Source organism: Myxine glutinosa, chromosome 1 (genome assembly GCF_964187855.1).
Source record: "Myxine glutinosa chromosome 1, kmMyxGlut1.1, whole genome shotgun sequence".
Taxonomy (NCBI): Eukaryota; Metazoa; Chordata; class Myxini; order Myxiniformes; family Myxinidae; genus Myxine; species Myxine glutinosa.
The window spans coordinates 105,525,575-105,551,823 of NC_136261.1; the positions used below are offsets into that span (position 1 = coordinate 105,525,575).

A 26,249-nucleotide genomic window follows, 5' to 3' on the forward strand; every position below is an offset into this window, starting at 1 on the left:
GAGACAAGGACTAATCGATTCAATTTTGGTGATTATCTGAATATGGATTCGGATACGAGAATTATTTATTTTTCAAGTGATTCTTCACCATTGAGAGATTGGGTGAAAAGTGATATATAACATGATATTAAAAAATATATATGGACGAGTTATGACTAAACTTGGTGGATGAGTTGGTTAGGTGACAAGAACAAGCCGATTAGATTTTGGTTCTGGTCCGAATCCAGATCCGGCTTATCAGTGGGATACAAAACATAAACTGTCCAGCCTGGTGGAGGTATGGGCCCTACGGAGTGCCGTTCGTTATTTTTGTTATTCGAAGTGGCTTTGGAAAAATGCCACAATTCGCTATCTTAACACGGATATACACCTTAACACGGATTTCACCCAAGGCGGTAAACTCCCTTGGGGAGGGGGCCAAATTAAGTCGATACAACCTCTATCCTGTGACCCTTAGTCCTCCTGTCAAATTTGGTTCAGATTGGATAAGTAACAACCGAATTTATCACAGTGAGACACAGAGACAGACACGAAATTGCGTATTTTAGTATGATGGATTGAAGAACAGTTGGAATAAACATTCACGAGTGAAGATTCAAAAAAAATGAATATAAAGGGGCGCCCTACATCTGGCAAATAAAATACATTTACTTCTTCATGCACCTGCATGAATCAAATTGGTGCCCCTTTATATGACCTTTTCCAGAGCATTACTTGGTTCCTCCTCAGAACACAAGGGTAGTCCAGCGTGCACACTATATTTTTTGAATGCCCCTTATTTTGTATTGTTTGGCATTTTCTATAAGCTGTGGAAAGTCCCTTCTTTTCTATACTTTTCCACATGCCACATACCCTTATATAAAGGGGCCTTTTCTATGCCCCTGACATTTTACCCAATAATATTTTTATACCCATCGCCTGATCTGTGCCTTTCTACAACTTTATCCCAGAGGTCTTTTGAAGGTTTCTTGGTGCTCAGAGTTGAGTCTTTGCTGTGAAAGGTACTACACAGCAGAGGAAACCTACAGGAACAGCTGATTTTATTCTGAAATGATCAGAATCGCTACAATTAATTTAACACAGGTGGAGGCCAATTAACTTGGTGTATGATTTTGAAGGTGATTGGTTATACCTGAGCTAAACTTCACTTGAAAGTTGTGGGTTACGATGTGTAAATAAAGGTGAAAAAGTCTGGTTTAATGCAATTGAATTCCAGGCTATAAGGCAACAAAAGGTGAAAAATTTGAAATTTGGTCCCTTACTGGTTTCACTGGAAGGGTCTATAGGTTTTCTTTCCATCTGTCCATCCATCCCTCCTGTGGTTGTCCAGCGGTCCGCTTTTACCCTTTAACTGTTTAACATATTGAACTGAAACTTGGTACATGGCTTTGTTATGATAAGTTACAGAACAAGTTGGAGTTTCATGGCATTTCGTCTCTTTTTCACAGTTATGCCTTTTTGGACTTAAAAAAGATCACACCCATAAGGGGAATGTATTGCAAAGCAATTCTCCCTCTTGTTATGTAATTTTTTTGTCTTGGCAGATGGTCAATAAATATGGACTCGTGTGCGGCTGTTACCTCGGTTCCCTTCCCATGGTAGTTGTCAGTGGTTACCACACTGTCAAGGAAGCCCTGCTGCAAAATGGCCATAAACTGTCGGATCGCCCACCATTTCCACTAGTAGATGTTCTTCTGTCAGGGACAGGTATGGAGTTTATATCCTTTATATCGCGCGATTACACAATCGGTTTATATCGCAATCACACAGTCAATACTATATTGACGCGATCTAAGTTGGTGATGGAAAGCACAGTCTCTTAAAATAGGAATCTCATAAACAGCCCAAAACTCCACATTATCCACCCAGGTTATGGTGGGATGACCAATCCTGTTCTTCCCCTCCATCATCATTCAATACAAGCGAACACCACCAGCTCTTCTCTTCCAGTGGCAGTATTTTGCCACCTTCCTCCTTTTGATGATATTCAGGAGACCCTCATCTTCCCAAACTTCAATTCGACCGCGAACCCATTCATTTGTTTTATGCTCCATCCAGGACAATGTCAGAATTCTCCTCCAAGTCCATAATTCAAAAGTGTTATTACACCTTTCATCTTCTGTTCTAAGAAAAGAACTTTCACAGCCATAAAGAGCAATATTCCAAACAATTGATTTCACCAACTTTTTTTTCAGATCTATTCAAATACATTGAGACTTCCAAACATCAGACGAATCACTAACTATACCTCAAACTAGAGCAAGTCTGGTCGTAATCTCCATGAATGTACGTAGTTGTTCAGTTGATGAAATTACTGAGCCACGATATTTAGAAAGCTCCTCTGGGGTCGGTTCAGATGTGCCAATATGTACATTTTCTCCACATACACAATTCCAAACCATGACTTGAGCCTTATCTTCATTTAGTCTTATCTCTATGTAGCTCACTCTTCAACTTGACTTCCTCTGCCATCAGTTCCAACTCCGTCTTTGATTTGGCCAAGAGGGTCGCATCATCGGCATAGCGTAGATTCCATCTGTCACTTATGTAACACTCAGATAAATCCGACTGCTTTTTCATTTTCTGTCCTGTGAAAAATTGAAAGAATCTTTAAAATCCAGACAATAAATTTGTTTGTGTGATTTTAGCACCAACATCCCCACCTGTGCCCCCCCCCCTATTCATTCCCTTTCTTCCTCATTTCAGCAGAGCCTTTTGATCTGCTTTAATTGTTAGGGTATTGCTCTACTTTCAGACCCACATGTTGAGGCCACACGTACACCTCCAAACAATTCATTATCATTAACTGATGTCCAAAACACCACACATGAATCGTTTTACATTTCTAAGGGGCAACATAGCATCATCTGCCTATGCAATACACAGCAGTGTAACCGTTTCCTGCTACATGATCATATGTGGAAATGTTGCAAATGTTGGATGTCTTCCCTGATCTACCCAGCATCTAAAACTATGGAAACCCTTTCAGGTATCGTGAACGCACCTTATGGAGAAGCTTGGAAGCAGCAACGCCGCTTTGCTCTCCATACGATGCGTAACTTTGGTTTAGGTCGAACCATATTGGAAAATTTTATCTTGCAAGAGGCTCAGCACCTCATGGAGAGATTCCCTAAGAAAGGTATGAACATCGGAATTTGGCAATATTTGGTGAAGGTGTTTTCATCCTCTGTTTTTCTGCTTACTTATTCACAATCTCGCTTTTTCATCTCACATTAATTAAGCAGGCCTTTACAGGAACAATATTGTAATGTATCCGGGTCTTAATAGACAGTGGTCATGTCAGGTGATTTTTGTGCCCTGAGGTCTGAATGGGGGATCTGATTAATTGATTCATGTAACGCACACGAACAGTCACCTGGCTTCCCCGTTAGTGCACCAATCAACACTTCCTTTCGCCCCTGACTTTCCAACCAAGACGGAACAAGAAGGCAAACTGGCCCAATCAATTTAATGATCGTTGGACTATTAATGATAATTTAAAACACTCACATGCGAGGTACAAAGCCATCATAGTCTCGACGCAGGATGGACAATAGCTTAACACCGACTATCGCCATTGATCTTACTACATGAAAGAGAATGAAAGGGAAAGGAGGGGAAAGCAAAAGAAGAAATCAAAATCGGAAGGATAAATAAATAGAAGACGACTCCCCGGTTGCCACTTTTTGCTGGCAGAAAATGGCGCCATCTCTTGTGCCCTTGCCGAGGGGAGGGAAGGCAACAAATGGTAGCAGCTTATTCTAAATAAAGTAAGAATAAATGGGAGGTGCGGAAGAAGTGCGAGCAAGATCTGTGGGACCTGCCGCATCCAAATCTACATCTGTTATAACTGCCCCACACATGCTCATTCACAAAGTACATATGTCGATGTGACAGTATTTGTATTAGTGCAAATACTCAATGTGAGAATTGGGGATGTTACCATTCCTTACCATACACGTTTCAATACCATATTAGCATTTAATGTGGTCAGATATTATATTTTGATTTTTTTTATTTTATTTTAAATAATTGCCTTGAATCCACAATGTATGTTTTTCAGGAGAGCCGTTTGATCTTCATCTGTCAATGCACAATGCTGCCAGTAACGTCATTTGTTGCCTGATGTTTGGTCACCGTTTTTCTTATGATGATGAAATGTTCAAGAAAATGCTGCGATTGATTGAGAGAAACTTGAAACTCGAAGGAAATTATGTTGGAATGGTATGTGAGCTGTGATGTCATCTTGGCCCTGAGCCTCTCCAGTCCCCCATCCCTCCTCACCACCTTCTTCTTTGAGTATCACCGAACCCTTATCCCCCTCCTCACTTTTTCCTATATAAAGCTGTGTTTGGATACTGAAAATTCAGAGATTGGACCAGATGTATTCCTGATGTGTATTCTGTGCATTGCTTTGCCGTCTCATCTCCCCACGTGCATGTCTTGTCAATAAGTACTTTATATTCACCACATGAAGACCTGAATTCTTCCTCAACAGTCCAAAGGGGTCAAAAGGGTGTCAGGGGTGCAAAGTGTCTAAAAGGTTGAAATGATGAAGGGATCCAAAGTGTCGAACGCATCTTGAGGGACTATAGGGGTCTTTTAGATCTAAAAGGTATGTTCCAATTGCAGTTGGGTGTCCAGAGTCTAAGTACTCTAAACAGGTAGTTGAAGATCTGAGGAGTAAAGGGGGAACTAAAGTGTCTGAAGAGGGTCCAAAGGTGGAAATAGTTAAAATATACATTCCATTAGTATGTAATTAATAGACAAAGTCATGGTTTTATGTGGTGTCTATATATATATATATTGTTGTGGATCTGCCGCCGGCCTTCTCCCCTTACCAAGGGGGGATTAGTCCCCTTGTCTTTGACTGGCCTGGCGGGACCCGGGACCTATGACGTCCCCCCCGGACAGCGCGAAATAGGGTATTAGGACTAAAATTCGCTGTTACCTAATTACTCGCGCTGCCCTAAAACGAGGAAATAAGCCTCGCACGAACCACGCGTGTTGAGATCCCGATCGGTGCGTACACGCAATCCGTGCCGTTTAGATGGTGAACCCGGTTCTAGCGGTCTTATTCGTGCCACGCTTAGTCAATGGCGAAATCACAGAGGCGATCGAATTGGAAAAAGGAAGAACAGGTTTATTTACACTCTTCACAATGATTCCAGAAAAGGGGACACAATGCAGCCTTATACAGTCTTACTTAATACGCAGGACAAACGGGCCCGTCTCACACACACACACTCACACGGGGCTTGCAGCTGCAGGATGATGGTCCGCGCATACAGGGATGGCTCTTGTGCAGCTCCCTCCGGTCTCCGGCTCGTCCCGTGCAGATGGAAGGAGGAGGAGAAGGCAGGAGCTATCCGCATGTTGTTTGGACGCACAAGGTTATTACGGGGCGAACGGTAGGGTGTGGGCGCCGGTGCGGTTGGCGGTTATCACTGGCGGCTATTACCGCGTTTACTCGCGTGGCTGAAGTAGGCGCTATTTGCCCCCGCGCGTCTGGCTGCAGCCGTGTACTCGTTCCGCCAACGCCTCTTCTTCTTCCCCTCTGGTGCGTCCGTAATATGGTAAGTAAGCTGCTGGTAAACAAGCTGCTGCTGGTAAACAAGCTGCTGCTGGTAAGCTGCTGGTCTGCTGGTAAGTAAGTTGACTTCCGTTTCCGGTCTTGCTGGCGAGGGTTCGTTTATTCGCAGCTCTACACGCTCTCCATCGAAATCGAAGTTAAGTAATTGTTCCCATTTGTATTTTCGTTATAACTGTATTTATTTTATGGTGTATGTACGTATATTGTCCCGACGAAGATTTTCGGTGCAAATCTTTCATACCTGTATTGAAAATCGTGTTAATTCGGGTCGTGTCTTGAGGCCTTGTACAGTGTACACTGTACAACCTTGAGGCTTTGTTTTTCTCTCAGCGGTCCGTCGTTTTGTGATCCAATAACTTTCGTTCTCTGTTTTCCCAGTCTTTTCACCCCATAGCCTACTTCCTTATGTAAATCTCAATTCAAAAAAACAAAAAAAAAAGACATTACCTTCTCTGTGCTCATTCGTTTATTCATTCTTATTCGTTCGTTCTTCGACCATGTGTTTCTTCCCCATTTCCCCAGATAGATTGTCAAATTTCAACTCGTTATTTTATCGTCCATGCGTTATTGTTTGATTATAGTTAGTTTTGGTTTGAATTTCCTGTAACTCGTAATTAATTAATCGTGTTCTGCTCCTCGTGTGTGGCCTTGTAGTTGTACCCCCGTCGGTGTTTTGTTAACTTAAGCGTGTTTTGCTTGGCTCTTAGTTTTTTCCCTTCTACCCCGAACATAATACTCTGTCTAACGTTCTAAATCCCCACCCCCCCAAAAAAAACAAACAAACAAACAAACAAAAAACAAACCAAAAACATTTATTTTCCTTTCTCCACGTGTACTGTTGTCTCATCCTGTATTTTCTGTCCAGGTGTGCTGTTCGCCCCGCCCCCATTATCTCCTTGCCATCCACCGTTTGCCCTGTTCACGTGACTCGTGGTGGTCCCTCTCGGCTCTCCCGCCGTTGGTATTTTGTGCATAGAAGATTGTTCACAGTTCTGTTTAAATATTATTACCTTCGCAAAAGCGGAAGGTTATGTTTTGATCGCTGTGTATTTATTTGTATGTCTGTGTGTGTGTGTGTATGTTATTCGCATAACTCAAAAAGTATTCAACCGAATTGCATGAAATTTGGTGGGATGATTGGTTATTATACGGGACACATTTGATAAGATTTTGGGAGCAATCGGGTCAAAGGTCAAGGTCAAGGTCACGAAAAGGTCAAAATCGTATTTTTACCAAGTACAGAACAGTAGCTGCGGCGAAGGTATGCGCTCTACCGAGTGCCCGTTCTAGTTTAAATATGTTTAACCTTTCCCCTTCTGTGTTTTATTCAGTGGTATATTACAACACGCTGTTTTTCTTCCTATTTAAAAGGCTTTTCTCAATTTCCTCTCCAACTCATTCCACTTCAAAAAAAAGAAATTCAATATCTTATACGTCTCCCTCACTACATGGTCTAAATTCACATTCATTCCATCCCTCCTCCATCGTTCTGAATCGGATTGCTAACTTGAAAATCACAACAAACCCAATTTGTTATCAATGTTCGTCTTTCATTAATCATCCACTTTCTAAACTCCCCTCTTGCCCCTCCCATCCAAATCCCCCCCCTTGCACCTACACTCCTAAACTCCCCCCTTGCCCCTCCACTCCTGAACTCCCCCCTTGCCCTTCCCCTCCTAAACTCACCCCTTGCCCCTCCCCTCCAAATCCCCCCCTTGCCCCTCCACTCCTGAACTCCCCCCTCGCCCTCCCCCTCCTAAACTCCCCCCTTGCCCCTCCCCTCCAAATCCCCCCCTTGCCCCTACACTCCTAAACTCCCCCCTTGCCCCTCCACTTCTAAACTTCCCCCTTGCTCCTTCCCTCCAAAACTCCCCCCTTGTGCCTACCCTCCTAAACTCCCCCCTCACTCCTCCCCTTCAAAACTCCCCCCCAACCCCTCGCATTCAATTCTCCCCCCATACCATTCCTCTCCAATTCTCCCTCCTTCCCCCTCCTCCTCCAAGCTGCCTCCTCCACACTTCGTCTCCCTTCTATCTCATACCTCCACCCCCCCAAACCTTCTACTTTCCTCTGCCCCCCCTCAAACAACCCCTCACTGTGCCTCATCCCTTCACCATCAAACCTTTCATCCTCCTCATCCTTCCCTTTCTTGGAACTCTTCTGCAATATCTGACACACTATCAACTGCTCTCCCTACCTCCCCCTCTCATCCTTCATCTTACCCTACTCCTCCCCTCCCCTGTCCTGTACCTGATGCTCCCCCTCTCTCTTCATTAACGGTATGGACCTCAAACATCCGGGGCCTTCGCTCAAACCTGACTGATCTCTCCATACAGGTTGCTTCTGACAATCCAGACTTGATCTGCTTAACAGAGACTTTCCTCCCTCAAGATGTCTCTGATTCCTTAATATCTCTTCCTGGTTACTCCCTCCTCCGGTATGATAGACCTGAGCCTCGGCCTGGTGGTGGGGTGGCTATCTTTATCAAAAACTCTCTTCCTCACTCTCCTTGCACTGCCCTCTTTCCTCCTCACCCCCAGGAGTACCTCTGGCTACGGCTTCCTCTCCGCTCCCACCTTTTGTTCATATGTGTTCTGTACCGTCCCCCAAACAGTGATGACTCCATCTACATTTCACTGTCTGACAACATGGACCAACTTCTATCCACTCATCCCAACTCTCTCTTCCTCATATGTGGTGACTTCAACTGTCATCATGCCACCTGGTTGGGTGTGGGTTCCTCTCTCACCAGTCATGGCACCTCAGCAAAGGACTTCTGTGACTCACTGGGATTGACACAATCTGTCAATTTCCCGACCCGGATCTCAGCCAATGGAGTATCTTCTCTTCTAGACTTGGTTATGACAAACTTCCCTGCTAATGTCTGCTGCTCTTCTTCTGCTCCAATCGGTTCTTCTGATCATGTGCTTGTCAAAGTGGACATCTCTCTGGCCATTCTCAGAGAGCCTCCTCAGCGTCGACGAGTCTGGCATTTCACTCAGGCCGACTGGGACGGTCTTCAAGCAGCCATCACTCGTCTGGATTGGTCTCCCATCTCCACTGCCTCTGACATCAATTCTTCCTGGGAATTCTTCCAAAGCAAACTGATCTCTCTCATGCACAGATTTATCCCATCTCGCCTTCAGTTGTCTTACCCTTCCTCCCGTCCATGGTACACTGAATCTTGTGGTGAGGCAGTTGCCCTGAAGCAACTTGCCTTTGCCTCTTGGAAGGCTAATCCAACTGAAGGCAATCTCAGTTCCTTCCACCAAGCTCGGAACAAGTGTGTGTCTACCCTCAGGAGTGCCAGGAAGCACTATCTCTCCTCACTCAAGAATGAACTCTCAAACCTGTCTCCTTCCTCCAAATCCTGGTGGCATCTGGTCAAATCCGTTTCTGGTGTTTGTTCCCCCTCCATCCCCTCCCTTACCTCAAATGGCCACACAGTTGACATCGCACGTGACAAAGCCGAATGCCTCAACTCTGTGTTTGCCTCAAAATCCTTAGTCCCAAACCCATCTCTCTCTGTTCCCACCTTTCCCAGTCGAACCCAACTGCTCCTGAATTCTGTGTCCTTCTCTCCTGACAAGGTGGAGGAGTTTTTGTCAAACCTCGACTCTGATTCTGCAACTGGACCAGACGGCATCAGCCCACGGGTCCTAAAATCCTGCTCTGCCGCTCTATCTCACCCTCTCTCTGTTCTTTTCACCCTATCTTTTGCTCAAGGTCATCTGCCAGCATCCTGGAAATCAGCTAACATTACCGCTTTACACAAAAAAGGTTCAAAAACAGATCCTTGCAACTACAGACCAATCAGCCTGCTCCCAATTATCAGCAAAGTCATGGAATCCATCATTGCTTCGGATATGAAATCTTTCCTCTTCTCCAATGGCTTGATCTCTGATCATCAATTTGGTTTCAGACCAGGTCACTCTACTCTGGACATGCTGCTTCTGCTGTCTCAACAATGGATGGAGGTTCTCAATGCCAAACAGGAAATCAGAGCTGTCTCCCTTGACATATCACGTGCCTTCGATACGGTCTGGCACCCAGCTCTGCTCACCAAACTCTCCTCCTATGGTATCCATGGAAATCTCCATGCATGGCTTGCGGACTTCCTCTCTGATCGTAGTCAACGTGTGGCCCTGAATGGATTTCTCTCATCTCCCCTTCCTGTTCAGGCTGGAGTTCCCCAAGGCAGTGTGCTGGGCCCTGTGCTTTTTCTGGTCTTTATCAATGATCTCTCCGACTCTCTGGAAAATCCTCTCTATCTCTTTGCTGATGACTCCACTCTCTGCCGCTCCATTCCTCTTCCCTCAGATCGGCAGTCTGCAGCCTCCTCACTCTCTGAAGACCTGGACAAAATCACAGAATGGTCAAACAAGTGGAACATGTCTTTCAATCCTGACAAATCTCACTCTCTTACTATGTCTCTCCGAAAAGATCGACTGGACAACCCTCCCATCTACTTTCTCAACAATCCTCTCCAAGAAGTTCTGTCGCTCAAGCTTTTGGGTCTCACTATCTGCCATGATCTTTCTTGGGAAAACCACATTTCCAAGCTGGCCTCCAAAGCCAGTCGCCGACTGGGCATCTTCCGTCATGCGAAGTCCTTCCTCGGCACACCTGGGCTCCTCACCACATACAAGGCTTTCATCCGCAGCTCAATGGAATACTGTTCTCCCCTATGGGCTGGTGCTCCTGCCTCACACCTGGCTCGGCTTCACGCTGTTGAATCCAAAGCTTTCAAAATCATTGGAATCTCCCGCGATGAAGCTATCTCTGAGGGCCTTTCACTCACTCACCGCAGGCAGGTAGGTGGTCTTTCTGTCTTCTACCGACTCCTCTCCGGCCTTGCTCCCCCAGCTCTCTCTGTGCTCTGTCTCCCAAATATTCCTACAGGTCGCACAAGATCTGCCAGCAACCCTCTGATGGTTAAACTGCCGAAATCTCGGCTCTCTGCTCACCTTCACTCTTTCATTCCTCTTTTCTCCCGCCTCTGGAACAAACTCCCACACTCCCTTCAATCCCACTCCTCCCTCCAGGTCTTTAAAACAGCTGTTCACCACCATCTCTTATCTTCCCCCATCCAAAACCTTGATCTTTTCTACCCCCACTAATTCACCCCAGATCCACCTTGTTTGAAAATCCAACTTCTTTCCTGGAAGTCCTGGCAGTGTCCATATGTTTATACCTCTCCCACCCCCCCCCCCCCCCTTCACATGCCTCCCCCCCAAAGCCCTCTCCCTCCCACAGATCTCTCGATGTCTCCATGTCTCTCGGTCCCTGCTCTCAAATGTTGTGTTTGTGTCCTTCCCCCTCTCTCCCTATCTTGTCTACCGCTCCCGATGTTATTTGTTTTATGTGTCTGTTTGTCTTTCTGTGTGATTAATGTTCGCTCTTTCACGAGCCTCGATCTTGTATACAAAAAACAAAAAACAAAACAAAAAAAAAGTCCTTATAGCTCTCTCTCTCTCCTCTGCGAGTCCTCCTCGTAAGTCCTGCTCAAGGGCTTTGTGCACCGACTTATATAGGCACGCCCCGCGAACCTTCCTGAACTCACCAGACGCGCCTCTCCACGCCCTCTCACGCCATTCCGCTCGAGCCCTGGTTGGCTGGTGGCTCTTACCGTCATCGCCTCTGATGCACAGATCTCAAAGCCGCCCTCACCCCGACCCCGCGCTCCTCCTTCTCAGGCCTACCTCATGTTACTCGACTAGTGAGCGAGCAAAGGGCAGCAAACTGAGCGGGCAGCCAAAGCGTAACAGACTGAGCGGGCAGCCAAATGGGGCGCGGGATGGATTCCGCCCATCGAGGTGGAATTGGAGGGTGAACGCAAACGGAACGGTACCTAATCTCATGTGTTTACACAACGCAGATATTAATAGGGGAAATGGCCTACACTTACACATACTATGACATAACTAATACTACAAGTGGGCCTACGTGTTGCTCATGGAACTAACTATAACTAACTATACTATGAGAGGCAACCCTTTAACCTTTAATGATTAATATGTGCAAATCTCAAAACCGTAGCACTGCCCCCCTCCCTTTCCAGACTCGTCCCCGAGACGAACCCACACAGGTGAGAATGACCGGTTTTGAGAAAGGTTCCGGACTAGTTTTAAAATTACGTGTGACACTTAGATGTGGTTTCCCTCTACAATTAATCTAACACACTGTATGTGACAGTTTTACAACACTAGATATGTCCCACCTACTGCGTTGTGTAACTAACTAACAGACTCACACCCACAGCTAACCGAATTGCGGAATTGATTGTCAAACTACACATAAAGCCGGTGGGGAGCATGTTATTTACAACACTAAACTAATTATTTACATTTCTATAACCCAGGACCTGTTCTTTTGTGGAAAGAAATTTGGAGGGGAGAAAACACAGCAATACACCAATACACCAATACACCAATACACACAAAGTTCACAAAAATGCACAGTTCACCATTTCAGATGTCATATTAAATGTCACATTTGCTGCTTGGCTGCATCTTCTTGCTTCCTGCTTCGTCTTCGGTGTGCCATAATAAAAACTTAAAGGTCTTCTTTCCTGACACACCAGAATAAAATGTACAAACCGTGTCCATTTTTAATTCCAGCAGGGCCAATCTTAGGTGGTCCATCTGCGTGACATCGACGCCACTTAAAACCAGTGGTCCACAGGTGCAAGGTAACGTTTGCAGCAAATGACCGCTCAGCAAAGATGCCAGGCCACAGAACGAGTGGTCCATAAGGTGTATTGGTGCAGCAAAAGGTAGCAGGAGTGCCACATATGTGTAGCCAGTTGCAGCTGCACAGTTCAGGGTTCCTGCACACTCCCATCCAAAATGGGTCCATGGGTGGGGAGGAAGACAAAGCACAGTTAGCAAAGGATAGGACGCAAGGGTACACATCAATACGAGGCAATGCAACATGAGGGGCGCGGGAGAGCGAGCAGAGCAAGCTCGTCCCTAACCGTTCGTACCCCCCCATGTCAGCCTACACTACCCTTGCCCCTCCCTGTATTTACAATTTACAAATCCGTCTCTATGTCTTGTCTCCCATATCCCCCTCTAAACCAAATTCGTCGTCCAATCCCTCCCAAGAAGGAAGAGATGGAATTACACACAATGTCAAATCACGTCGAGATGCGTCTCACCCACTCAAATCGTTCACAAAACCTGGTGTGGAGTTCCGTTTCCCTTGGTGAGTGGATGTGGATGGTGCGAAGGGATTCCTCATCCTAACTACATTCTTCTTTTTTTTTGTATACTGAATCGAGGCTCGTGAAAGAGCTAACATTTACTTCACAAACAAATCAACCAGACAAACAAAATATAAAAAAGGAGGGAGCGGAAGACAAGACAGGGAGAGAAGGGGAAGCACACAAACACAACATTTGAGAGCAGGGAGATGTGTGGGAGGGAGAGGGCTTGGGGGGAGGAGGCGTGGGAAGGGGGGGGGTGGGAGGAGTATAAAACACAAGGACACCAAGGACTTCCAGGCCAGAAGTTGGTATTTCAAAAAAGTGGAATTGGGGTGAAATTAGCAGGGGTAGAAAAGATCAAGGTTTTGGATGGGGGAAGATAAGAGATGGTGGTGAACAGCTGTTTAAAGACCTGGAGGGTGGAGTGGGATTGAAGAGAGTGAGGGAGTTTGTTCCAGAGGCGGTAGAAAAAAGGAATGAAGGAGTGAAGGTGAGCAGAGAGTCTTGATTTTGGCAGTTTAACCATGAGAGGGTTGCAGGCAGATCTTGTGCGACCTGTAGGAATATTTGGGGGACAGAGCCGAGAGAGAGCTGGGGGGGCAAGGCCAGAGAGGAGTCGGTAGAAGATGGAAAGACCACCAACCTGCCTATGGTGAGTGAGTGAAAGGCCCTTGGAGTTAGCTTCATCGCGGGAGATTCCAATGATTCTGAACGCTTTGGTTTCAACAGCGTGAAGACGAGCTAGGTGTGAGGAAGGAACACCAGCCCAGAGGGGAGAGCAGTATTCTATTGAGCTGCGGATGAAAGCCTTGTATGTGGTGAGGAGCTCAGGTGTGCCAAGGAAGGACTTCGCACGACGGAGGATGCCCAGTCGGCGACTGGCTTTGGAGGCCAGATTTGAAATGTGGTTTTCCCAGGAAAGATCATGGCAGATAGTGAGACCCAAAAGCTTGAGTGACAGAACTTCTTGGAGAGGATTATTCAGAAAGTGGATGGGAGGGTTGTCCAGTCGGTCTTTTCGGAGAGACATCGTAAGAGTGTGAGATTTGTCAGGATTGAAAGACATGTTCCACTTGTTTTCCCAGTCTTTGATTTTGTCCAGGTCTGCAGAGAGGGAGGAGGCTGCAGACTGCCGATCTAAGGGATGAGGAATGGAGCGACAGAGACGTAGAGTCATCAGCAAAGAGATAGAGAGGATTTTCAAGAGAGTCAGAGAGATCATTGATGAAGACCAGAAAAAGCACAGGGCCCAGAACACTGCCTTGGGGAACTCCAGCCTGAACAGGAAGAGGAGATGAGAGAAACCCATTCAGGGCCACACGTTGACTACGACTAGAGGGGAAGTCCGCCAGCCATGCGTGGAGATTTCGATGGATACCAAAGGAGGAGAGTTTGGTGAGCAGAGCGGGGTGCCAGCCCGTATCAAAGGCACGTGATATGTCAAGGGAGACAGCTCGAATTTCCTGTTTGGCATTGAGGACCTCCATCCATTGTTGAGAAAGCAGCAGCAGCATGTCCAGAGTAGAGTGACCAGGTCTGAAACCAAATTGATGATCAGAGATCAAGCCATTGGAGAAGAGGAAAGATTTCATATCTGAAGCAATGATGGATTCCATGACTTTGCTGATAATTGGGAGAAGGCTGATTGGTCTGTCGTTGCTGGGATCTGTTTTTGCACCTTTTTTGTGCAAAGCGGTGATGTTGGCAGATTTCCAAGCAGATGGCAGATGACCTTGAGCAAAAGTGAGGATGAAGAGAACAGAGAGAGGGGGTGAAAGAGCGGAAGAACAGGATTTTAGGACCTGTGGGCTGATGCCGTCAGGTCCAGTTGAAGAATCAGAGTCGAGGGTTGACAGAAACTTTTCCACCTTGTCAGGAGGAAAGGACACAGAGTCCAGGAGCAGCTGGGTACGACTGGGTATGGTGGGGACAGAGAGGGATGGGTTTGGGACACAATATTTAGAGGCAAACACAGAGTTGAGGCATTCAGCTTTTTCACGTGCGGAGTCAGCCGTGTGGCCGTTTGAGGTGAGGGAGGGGAGGTAGGGGGAACAAACACCAGAAACAGATTTGACGAGACGCCACCAGGATTTGGAAGAGGGAGACAGATAAGAGAGTTCGGTCCTGAGAATGGAGAGATATTGTTTCCTGGCTCTCCTGAGGGTGGACACACACTTCTTTCGGGCTTTGTGAAAGGAAATGAGATTTCTTTCCGTTGGATTTGCTTTCCAGAAGACGAAAGCAAGTTGTTTCTGGGCAATATCCTCACCACAAGATTCCCTGTCCCATGGATGGGAGGAAGGGTATGACAACTGAAGACGAGATGGGATAAATCTGTGCATGAGAGAGAGCAATTTTCTTTGGAAGAATTCCCAGGATGAGTTGATGTCAGAGGCTGTAGAGATGGGAGACCAGTCCAGATGATTGATGGCTGCTTGAAGACCGTGCCAGTTGGCCTGAGTGAAATGCCAGACTCGTCGACGCTGAGGAGGCTCTCTGAGAATGGTCAGAGAGATGTCCACTTTAACAAGCACATGATCAGATGAGCCGATTGGAGCAGAAGAAGAGCAACAGACATTTTCAGGGAAGTTAGTCATAACCAAGTCCAGAAGAGAAGATGTTCCGTTGACTGAGATCCGGGTCGGGAAATTGACAGATTGTGTCAGTCCCAGTGAGTCGCAGAAGTCCTTTGCTGAAGAGCCATGGCTGGTGAGAGGGGTACCCACACCCAGCCAACTGGCATGGTGACAATTGAAATCACCACATATGAGGAAGAGAGAGTTCGGATGGGTAGATAGAAGTTGGTCCATATTATCAGACAGCGAGATGTAGATGGAGTCATCACTGTTTGGTGGACGGTACAACACACATATGAACAAAAGGTGGGAGCGAAGGGGAAGCCGTAGCCAAAGGTATTCCTGGGGGTGATGTGGAGAGAGGGCAGTGCAGGGCGAGTGAGGAAGAGAGTTTTTTTAATAAAGATAGCAACCCCACCTCCAGGACGAGGCTCAGGTCTATCATACCGGAGGAGGGAGTAACCTGGGAGAGATACCAAGGAATCAGAGACATCATGAAGGAGGAAAGTTTCTGTTAAGCAGATCACGTCTGGTTTGTCAGAAGCAACCTGTATGGAGAGATCAGTCAAGTTTGAGCGAAGGCCCTGGATGTTGAGGTCCATACCGTTAATGAAGAGGAAGGGGGAGCATCGGATACAGAACAGGGGGGGGAGGGGTACGGTAAGATGTGGAAGAGGAGGAAGAAGTAGGGAGAGCTGTTGAAGGCGTGTCAGAGATTTCAGAATAGCTTGGAGAAAGGGAAGAATGGGGTGGACAAAAGGTTTGATGGTGATTGGGTGAGGCACAGTGAGGTGTTATTTGAGGAGGGAGAAGAGCGAGGCAGAAGGTTGGGGGAGATGAAGGTGAAAGTTGGAAGGGGGAAGAAGCGGGGAGGATGCTTTGAGGAGGAGGGGTGAGAGGGGAGTCTTGGAGGGGAGGAGCGAGGGAGAGTCTTGGAGGGGAGGGGTGTGGGGGGAGTTTAGGAGGGAAGGAGCAAGGGGGGAGATTTGAAAGGGATGGGTGATGGGGAAGATTTGGAGGGGAGGGGCAGGGGGGAAGATATGAAAGAGATGGGTGATGGGGAAGATTTGGAGGGGAGGGGCAAGGGGGGTAGATTTGGAGGGGAGGGGTGATGGGGAAGTTTTGGAGGGGAGGGGTGATGGGGAAGTTTTGGAGGGAAGGTGTGATGGGGAAGATTTGGAGTGGAGGGGCAAGGGGGAAGATTTGAAAGGGATGGGTGATGGGGAAGATTTGGAGGGGAGGGGCAAGGGGGAATATTTGAAAGAGATGGGTGATGGGGAAGATTTGGAGGGGAGGGGCAAGGGGGTAGATTTTGAGGGGAGGGGTGATGGGGACGTTTTGGAGGGGAGGGGTGATGGGGAAGATTTGGAGGGAAGGGGTGATGGGGAAGATTTGGAGGGGAGGGGCAAGGGGGAAGATTTGAAAGGGATGGGTGATGGGGAAGATTTGGAGGGGAGGGGCAAGGGGGAAAATTTGAAAGGGATGGGTGATGGGGAAGATTTGGAGGGGAGGGGCAAGGGGGAAGATTTGAAAGAGATGGGTGATGGGGAAGATTTGGAGGGGAGGGGCAAGGGGGTAGATTTGGAGTGGAGGAGTGATGGGGAAGTTTTGGAGGGGAGGGGGGATGGGGAAGTTTTGGAGGGAAGGGGTGATGGGGAAGATTTGGAGGGGAGGGGCAAGGGGGAAGATTTGAAAGGGATGGGTGATGGGGAAGATTTGGAGGGGAGGGGCAAGGGGGAATATTTGAAAGAGATGGGTGATGGGGAAGATTTGGAGGGGAGGGGCAAGGGGGTAGATTTGGAGGGGAGGGGTGATGGGGAAGTTTTGGAGGGGAGGGGTGATGGGGAAGTTTTGGAGGGAAGGGGTGATGGGTGATGGGTGATGGGTGATGGGATGTTTTTTTTATTTAATTTTTTTTTTTTCATTATTATTTCTTATTTCGTGTATATGAGTGAGTGGGTGAGGGTGTGTGTTTTTGCATGAATTAATTCTTGCATGAGTGTGTGCTTTTGTGTGTTGGGTGGTGTATGATGTAAGGGTAGGTGGTTGGTTGGTTGGTTGGTATGTGTATGTGTGTGTATGGGTGTGTATGTGTGTGTATGTGTGTGTATGAATGATCTGGTGTGTTTTGTTGGTGAGTGGTGAAGAGTATAAAGTTGGGTGTTTGCGTGTTCCACCATGTTTGTTTGGCGCTGTGGAGTGTGGATTCTGGATGTGCCGAGTCGAGTGAACCAGTTCTGTTCTCCTCTGCCGGTGTTTTCGATTCCTGTGTTTTGCTGTGTTCGTATTTATTTCTCATTATTTATTTATTTCTCTTATTATTGCTTGTTTGTCCTGCATTTTCGTTCGTCTTTTCCCTTCCTGCTTTCCCCCATCCTTCATCCTGTTTGGGGGGCGTTGCCCACCAGACAGGGGGGGGAGCCTTGTGCTCCCCTTCGTCTCCCGTCACTCCCTCCCTCCCTCCCTCCCCCCCCCCCCCCCCACCCCGAGTGTTGTCCTCCGCCCCTCCTAGAACCCCGGTATGGCGAGCAGCAGGCACCATAATTGTGTCCGGTTTCGGTGGATTAATGATTGTAGTGTTCCGGCTTGGGAAAAATTCGGTCGGGATGTATTGTTGAGTGTGCTGGGGTTCAAGGCTGTTGACTTTTTCTGCCTGATCTCCCTCGCCCGTGGTTTCGACGTGTCCTTCCAAACAGGGCAGGGACTTGCCGAGTTCTGGCGCCGGTGGGATACCGCTCGGTCTGCTGGGAAACTGGCAGACTGGGCGGTCGAGGCTCTCTCAGAAACCCAGGAGAGAGTCGTACCGTCCACCTGTACAACGAAGGCGTGAGTGACTATGATGTCAAAGTTTGGCTCAGTCGATACGCCGACATCCGAGGCCAAGTACGGCTCGTCCGGGACAGCCTCGGTATTTGGACCGGGACTCGGCAGTTCCGGGTAAACCGGGGGAGGGGGTTGCCCAAGGGACGGGAGAGGGTGTTGCCCAAGGGACGGGGGAGGGTGTTGCCCAAGGGACGGGGGAGGGTGTTGCCCAAGGGACGGGGGAGGGTGTTGCCCAAGGGACGGGGGAGGGTGTTGCCCAAGGGACGGGGGAGGGTGTTGCCCAAGGGACGGGGGAGGGTGTTGCCCAAGGGACGGGGGAGGGTGTTGCCCAAGGGACGGGGGAGGGTGTTGCCCAAGGGACGGGGGAGAGGGTGTTGCCCAAGGGACGGGGGAGGGTGTTGCCCAAGGGACGGGGGAGGGTGTTGCCCAAGGGACGGGGGAGGGTGTTGCCCAAGGGACGGGGGAGGGTGTTGCCCAAGGGACGGGGGAGGGTGTTGCCCAAGGGACGGGGGAGGGTGTTGCCCAAGGGACGGGGGAGGGGTGTTGCCCAAGGGACGGGGGAGGGTGTTGCCCAAGGGACGGGGGAGGGTGTTGCCCAAGGGACGGGGGAGGGTGTTGCCCAAGGGACGGGGAGGGTGTTGCCAAGGGACGGGGGAGGGTGTTGCCCAAGGGACGGGGGAGGGTGTTGCCCAAGGGACGGGGGAGGGTGTTGCCCAAGGGACGGCGGAGGGTGTTGCCCAAGGGACGGCGGAGGGTGTTGCCCAAGGGACGGGGGAGGGTGTTGCCCAAGGGACGGGGGAGGGTGTTGCCCAAGGGACGGGGGAGGGTGTTGCCCAAGGGACGGGGGAGGGTGTTGCCCAAGGGACGGGGGAGGGTGTTGCCCAAGGGACGGGGGAGGGTGTTGCCCAAGGGACGGGGGAGGGTGTTGCCCAAGGGACGGGGGAGGGTGTTGCCCAAGGGACGGGGGAGGGTGTTGCCCAAGGGACGGGGGAGGGTGTTGCCCAAGGGACGGGGGAGGGTGTTGCCCAAGGGACGGGGGAGGGTGTTGCCCAAGGGACGGGGGAGGGTGTTGCCCAAGGGACGGGGGAGGGTGTTGCCCAAGGGACGGGGGAGGGTGTTGCCCAAGGGACGGGGGAGGGTGTTGCCCAAGGGACGGGGGAGGGTGTTGCCCAAGGGACGGGGGAGGGTGTTGCCCAAGGGACGGGGGAGGGTGTTGCCCAAGGGACGGGGGAGGGTGTTGCCCAAGGGACGGGGGAGGGTGTTGCCCAAGGGACGGGGGAGGGTGTTGCCCAAGGGACAGGGGAGGGTATTGCATCTGGGGTCGGGGAGGGAGGGACTAATGTGTTTGTGTGTGTGTCAGCCCCCCGCCCTCTAGAAAGTAAAGGGAGGGAGTTGGAGGGGGAGGAGAACAAGGAGGAGGGAGGGGCGGTTTCTGTACGTCCAGATCAGGACCTGGATGTGGCTTCGCCGGGTGTCGGGCCCACTGCGGTGGGAGGGGAGGAAGGAAGCACAAAGAATGGTGGCTCCGGTGGCGGGGGTCAGAAAAAAACATCCTCGGTGCCAGAAACCCCGCTGCCGGAGGCTGGAAGTGATGGCTCCTCCTCCGGTTATGAACAAAGCGACCCCGGACAATGGGTGGAGAAGAAGCGTAGGAGGAGGGGCCAGGACAAAGGGAAAGCTCCGCTGGGCAAAGCCCCACAGGGGAAGACCGCACGAACGTCAAAGACAAAAACCCCTGTGGGGCGCAGAGCCCCCCATGCATCAAGCGACCCATCCAGGCCTGGGGGATCGCCTGCTCGTGGTAGGGGTGGGGTGCAGTCGGGGTTGGCTGCAGCAGGTCTCCGGGGGAGGGCCCAAATGCAGTCTTCCCCTGAACGCTCACGTTCCCCCATGAGTCGTTCTCCACCCGTTGACCTCACCCCTCCTCCGGGGGCAGCTGTGGCCATGGGCCTCAAGGAGGGTTTGCTCGTGGAGGATTTGTGGCTTTCTTCCCCAGACGGCGGGCGAGGGGGGGGTAATTTTTTTGACCCCCGAGGAGGAGGACCTCGCCCTGCTACCCGGGGAGAATGTCTGCATAGACGGAGACTGGCTCCCGGGCACCCTCGTGGCTCCCGGCTGCGGGAAGAACTGCAGGGGGAGGAAGATTGGTAGCCCGTCGTGTCTTGGCAAGGAGGGAGGAGCTTCATAAGTCCTATGACTCCCCTTTCGTGGTTTGCACTCGGGTTGGTGATTAATACACTAACACCTATGAGCTTTAAATTAACGTGTTTAAACGTACGGGGAGTCCGTACCACGGTCCGGAGGATCGCTATTTTTGAAGAACTGCGCAATTTTGAATGGGATGTCTGCCTGTTGCAGGAATTCTATATTCCGCATGGTGAGTATGGATACCTCCGTGCAAATTGGCGGTGCGGAGAGTCGTATTGGTCCGGAAGCAACACTAACAGGGCGGCAGGATTAGGGTTCCTTATTAAGAGCCAGAATGTCGAGGTACTTAGTTTAGAAGAATTATTCTGGGGCGATTGGCCACGCTCAGGGTGGTGGTGTCCTCGACCCCACTGACCTTGGTCAATGTGTATGCTCCTACGACGGTGGGAGAAAGAGTGGAGCTCCTGCGCCAGTTGGGGCCCATCCTCTCCACCTCTGGCCCCATGATCGTCGGGGGAGATTTTCATAGAAGTTTGGACAGGTTGCCCCTGGAGTCATCGGCGCGGGCCCTTAAAGGGCTTGTTAAGGATTTTAGGTTGAGGGCCATGGGTGCGGAAAGGAATGAGGTCGCCCGGACCGATGCGGCTTGGTACCAGTCGGGCTAGGATTGATTACATCCTTTTGACACCAAATTTTGGCGACCCGGACCTGGTACTTCACACGGTGGCATTTTCAGATCACTGTCGTTTGTCTCTGGGTATTGAATTAAATGGGGTGCGCCCCGGCGCTCTGAACTCTGGAAGCTTAACTGTCGCCTTTTGCAGGATGACAGTTTAGTGCGTTCCTACGTCCGGAAGTATAGGGAGTGGGAAACGGTCAGGTGCCTCTTCCCTACCTCGGCAGCCTGGTGGGAGGAGGTGAAACGTAGGACCATAGGGTTTTTCCGTACGGCCAGGCGAATGAGGGCCGTGGGGAAATGAGAGCATTTGAAGCGCATGCAGGCGTACCTCCAGCGCCTGCATAAGAAACTTTGCGAAGTGAGGGACCTGTCGGAAAAAATCCGCCGGGTGAAGGGGAGGATTTTTAGCCTCCTCGAAGCCAGGTCGAGGGCCGTCGTCTTCGGGAGCAAGGTGCAGGCAATGGAGGGGAATGAAAAGTGTACCAGATATTTCTTCCAACGATGTGCTAGGCAGAGGGGCAGTTTGGCCCAGGTTAATGTGGGGGGAGGCCGTTTTTCGGATCCGGACCAAATTACTGAAGCAGTGGAGGACGATTACTCCAGGCTTTTTGAAAAACGACCGGTTGACCAAATCCAAATGGCCGACGTTCTCGGCCATCTGAGGAGTCATTTGAGCCCCGAACAGCGGGAGCGGTTGGAGGAGCCGGTGAGCCTGGAGGAATTGACCTCCGCTGTTAGGGATTTGGCCGCGAATAAAACCCCGGGTGACGACGGCCTGCCCGTGGAGTTTTATTGCCGTATACTAACAAAGGTGCTGTCTAAGAGGGTGCATGGTGTCATGATGGATCTCGTGCACCCGGATCAGACTTGTGCTGTTCCGGGACGCAGAGTGTCGGACAGCCTGGGCCTGGTTCGAGAAGCGATCCAGCTAGCGGAGGAGAGAGGCCTCCCACTGAGCATAGTCAGTTTGGACCAGGAGAAGGCTTTCGACAGTGTGTCACATGAATACATGATGGCTGTTTTGGACCGTTTTGGCTTTGGGCCAAATTTGATGCATTGTGTGGACCTGATGTATAGGGACGTTGAAGCCTGTGTTTTGGTCAACGGACACCTCTCGGGAGCCTTCCCAGTCGCTTCTGGGATCAGGCATGGTTGCCCAATGTCACCAGTCCTTTTTGTCCTTTGTATTGAACCGTTTGCTTGTGCACTGCGAGCGGACCCATCCTCCCCTGGGTTATGGATTCCCGGAACCCATGGGGAGCGCCTAAAGGGGAGTCTGTACATGGACGACGTGTCGGTGTTTGTCACTGATGCAGTCGCCATGTGCAGACTGGTGGGTCACTGCAAGTGTTTTGGGTTGGCCTCCTCTTCTAAAATCAATCCTCAGCAGAGTGAGGTCATGCACTTCGGTCAGCACAGGACGGGCTCCGGCCCCCCTTGCCCGTACACGGAGCAGAGAGATCGATTAAAGTTCCTCGGGGTCTGCTTTGATCCAGGCGGCGTGGCCGGGCCGCTGAGAACTGGTGAACGGTCATTGGGGGAATGGAATTGGATGTCACTTCTTGGTGGTCTCATCGCCTAACCATGGAGGGGCGAAATTTAGTGATCAATAATGTTTTGATTGGTAAGTTGTTGTATTTGGCGAGAATCTCCCCACCTCCTCCTGCGGTGGGACGGGCTCTGGAGAGATTAATTTTCACTTTCTTCTGGGGTACCCGAGCAGAGCGCAGGAGTCTGAGGGTTGTGAAGATGAGCCCGTCCTTGGGTGGGAAGGGTGTCCCCTGCCCGGTGTTTGTATGTATGTCCGCGTTTGCGTGTACTCATGGAGTTATTTGTGTCAGAGGACCCGGGTCGCCTGCTGGCGCGGGATTTTTTGTTTTTTTCTGGGGCCGTCCGTCGCGCGGTTGGAAGGGCGGTCCCTCCCGCTGTCTCGGACTTTTTCTGGGTCGTGTCCGGGGCATTTCCAGATGTTTGAGGGGTTCGCCCGGCAGCAGGGCCTGTTGACCTGTCGGCCCATCAGTTGGCAGTTGTCGCAGGTCCTGGATCACCTGTGCCCAAGGGAGGTGTTGCGGGAGGTGCGTAACTGCGTATCCTTCGTGGAAGGCCTCTCGCAGGAAGGCCTTCGCAGAAGGCCGTTTCTCAACGTACGGCGAGAAAGGTTTGGGAGAACGTTTCGGCTCGCTGTCTAGCCAACGACCAGAAGGACGTCGCGTGGCAAGCCGCCCATGAGTGTCTTCCGGTCCGGGTGTTTCGGTTCGAGGGACCTGAACGTGTCGATCCAGTGTCCCCGACCCCGATGCACAGGGGACGAAACCGTTAGGCATGTCCTTTGGGACTGCCCTGTCGCCGAGGGGGTCTGGTTGCTTGCGGCTGGCCTCCTCGAATGCTATGTGCCTTGGCTGGGGATGGTAAGACGGGACGTCTTTGTGTTCAGTGGGCTCCTACCACAACCAGTGCCTGGCCGCAAGTGGAGGCAGGCCTGGAGAACGGTCTGTATAATCAAGACCGTGTTGTGGCGAGCGAGAATCAGAGGTTTCTATACCAGAGAATGGTTGGATCCTGGGCAGATATGGGGCATGGCCCTATCCTGCCTCCAAAGGTACAGGCTTGGCGACAGTCTGCGGGCGACGGGGCGGGGTGCTGGCCGTAACGATGCGTCAGGTGTGTCGTTAAGCCCTCCCTGGAGCGGGGAATATGGCCGGGCTTCTCCGTGGTGAAGGGGGGGGGGGGGGCGGGGGGGTTCTCACGGGGAGGTTAGTTCCAAATGTGTTTGAGTGTTTGAGTGTGAGTGTTTTTGTAATAATGAGTGTTTTTTTTTTTTAACCTTTTTTTGTAATAAAAAAGGCTTCGGCCATAAAAAGGTGTTGTTGTTTTTGTTCGCACTGGCTGGGGGTGGGGGTATGTAGGCCTACGCATCCAGGTGCAGTTGCTGCATGTGTATGTGCTCGTGCTGGCCCACCTGAGCTGACCATATCGAGGTTGAAGGGCCGAAACGAGATGATGCTGAGGACCAACTGAGGACCCGGTCAGTGCGGCACACTTGTGACCAGGTGTGTTTTGAACTTATGTATATATGTATATATGTATATATATATATATATATATATATATATATATATATATATATATATATATATATATATATATATATATATATATATATATATATATATAAAATATCGTTGAACTTGGGGAAGAACCAAGTCTTCCGTTGAACTTGGGGACGACGAAGAAGAAGACCTTTGTTGGTCGAAAGCTTGTCAAATTAAAGATCGACATCCTGAAGCTACGTCCGCGTCTGATTTAACCTCCCGATTATTTATTTAATGCAAATGAGACGCCCTGCTCGTACTGTGGAGTTTCTACTATTTCTCACAGTTATATATATATATATATGTATATATATATAGTTACGTTTGTTTGTGGGGAGTAGGGATACCTTAGTCCAGGTAGATTGTATAGGCAGTGTGCTCCGACTGTCGTGAAGAAGAAAAAACCCCATGTAATAATTTGGGATCTGGTAGACCACGTGTCGTGTAAATTTATCTTTGTCCCCATCAGTGAGCGAGCAAAGGGCAGCAAACTGAGCGGGCAGCCAAAGCGTAACAAACTGAGCGGCAGCCAAATGGGATGGATTCCGCCCATCGAGGTGGAATTGGAGGGTGAATGCAAACTGAACTGAACGGGACCTAAAAGGGGACACAGTGCAGCCTTATATAGTCTTACTTAATACCCAGGACAAACGGGCCCGTCTCTCACACACACTCACACGGGGCTTGCAGCTGCAGGATGATGGTCCGCGCGTCCAGGGATGGCTCGCGTGCAGCCCCCTCCGGTCTCCGGCTCATCCCGTGCAGATGGTAAGAAGAGAAGGCAGGAGCTCGTAGCGCGCCGTTTGGACGCACAAGGTTATTACGGGGAGAACGGTAGGGTGTGGGCTCTGGCGGTTAATCACTGGCGGCCATGGCCGCGTTTACTCACGTGGGTGGAATGTTCGCTATTCGTCACCGGCGCGTTTGGCTGTGGCCGCGTACTCGTACCGCCTACGCCTCTTCTTCCTCCCCTCTGGCGCGTACGTAATATGGTGAGTTACAGTTCAAAGCCTCAAAGCGCTATCACACGAAGTTCTCCACACAAGTCCTCGGGTAGCAAGTCCTGTTCAAGGGCTTTGTGCAGCGACTTATATAGGCACGTCCCGCGAACCTTCTCAAACTCACCAGACGCCTCTCCACGCCCTCTCATGCCATGCCGTTAGAGCCCTGATTGGCTGGTGGCTCTTGCCGTCATCGCCTCTGACGCTCCGATCTCAACGCCGCCCCCATCCCGACCCCGCGCTCCTCCTTCTCAGGCCTACCTCGTGTTACTCGACTCGTGAGCGACCAAAGGGCAGCAAATGCTTAACAAACTGAGCGGGCAGCCAAATGGGGTGCGGGATGGATTCTGCCCATCGAGGTGGAATTGGAGGGTAGACGCAAAATGAACGGGACCTAATCTCATGTCTTTACACAACGCAGATATTAATAGGGGAAATGGCCCATACTTAAACATACTATGACATAACTAATACTACAAGTGGGACTACGTGTTGCTCGTGGAACTAACTATGGGGGGCAACCCTTTAACCTTTTGTTACGGATTCGTCACTTCCGTTGTGGTGGTTTTCATCCACTAAATATTTCTGATTCCATGTACTATTACTGTGTTCTAAAGGTTTATTGTTCATGAACTGTTTTAATAAGGTAAAAAAGTTAATGTTAAAAGAAACAGGAAACCGGATCGGGAACCGGACGATGAAGAAGAGGAAGAGAAAGGAAAGAGGGCGGAGCGAGTGAGTCGGACAAGGAGCCGAGCTAGTGGTCTGGAGCGAACGTTGGCGAGCAAGAGTCACTAGCGAACTTTCGGGTTTCCAGGAAAGGGATTACTGCGACAGTTGTCATCGCTGTGACTGATCAACCTGCATGTCAGGTTTTTGGCGGTGGATTCCGAGGAGAATTATTGCCGGGCCGTTACGTCTCAAGAGCGGGTCGTTGGCCATTTTGACTCGCGCAGGACTTGTGCTTCGCTCGCGGTTTCGTCTTTTTTCGACCATTTTCACCGCGTTCAGACGTCGATCTGGGGCTTGTGTGTGACGTGGCTTTTTGAAGGTTAATTCGTCCATACCCGAGGGTGTGATCTCTCAGTCGCCTGTAGTGCGCCTTTGGATTTCACAGTCGACTTGAGGGC

The 26,249-nt window shown here is 50.1% G+C and overlaps 1 protein-coding gene across 1 annotated transcript in view; it reads left to right on the forward strand.

Moving 5' to 3' along the window:
• Positions 1 to 26,249, forward strand: part of LOC137427252 (cytochrome P450 2J2) — a 129,366-nt gene that overhangs the window by 5,586 nt on the left and 97,531 nt on the right. Inside the window, exons 3-5 of the mRNA XM_068116622.2 lie at positions 1,545 to 1,707; positions 2,990 to 3,139; positions 4,064 to 4,224. Coding sequence (XP_067972723.2) covers positions 1,545 to 1,707; positions 2,990 to 3,139; positions 4,064 to 4,224 — 474 coding nt within the window. The remainder of the gene's footprint in view (positions 1 to 1,544; positions 1,708 to 2,989; positions 3,140 to 4,063; positions 4,225 to 26,249) is intronic.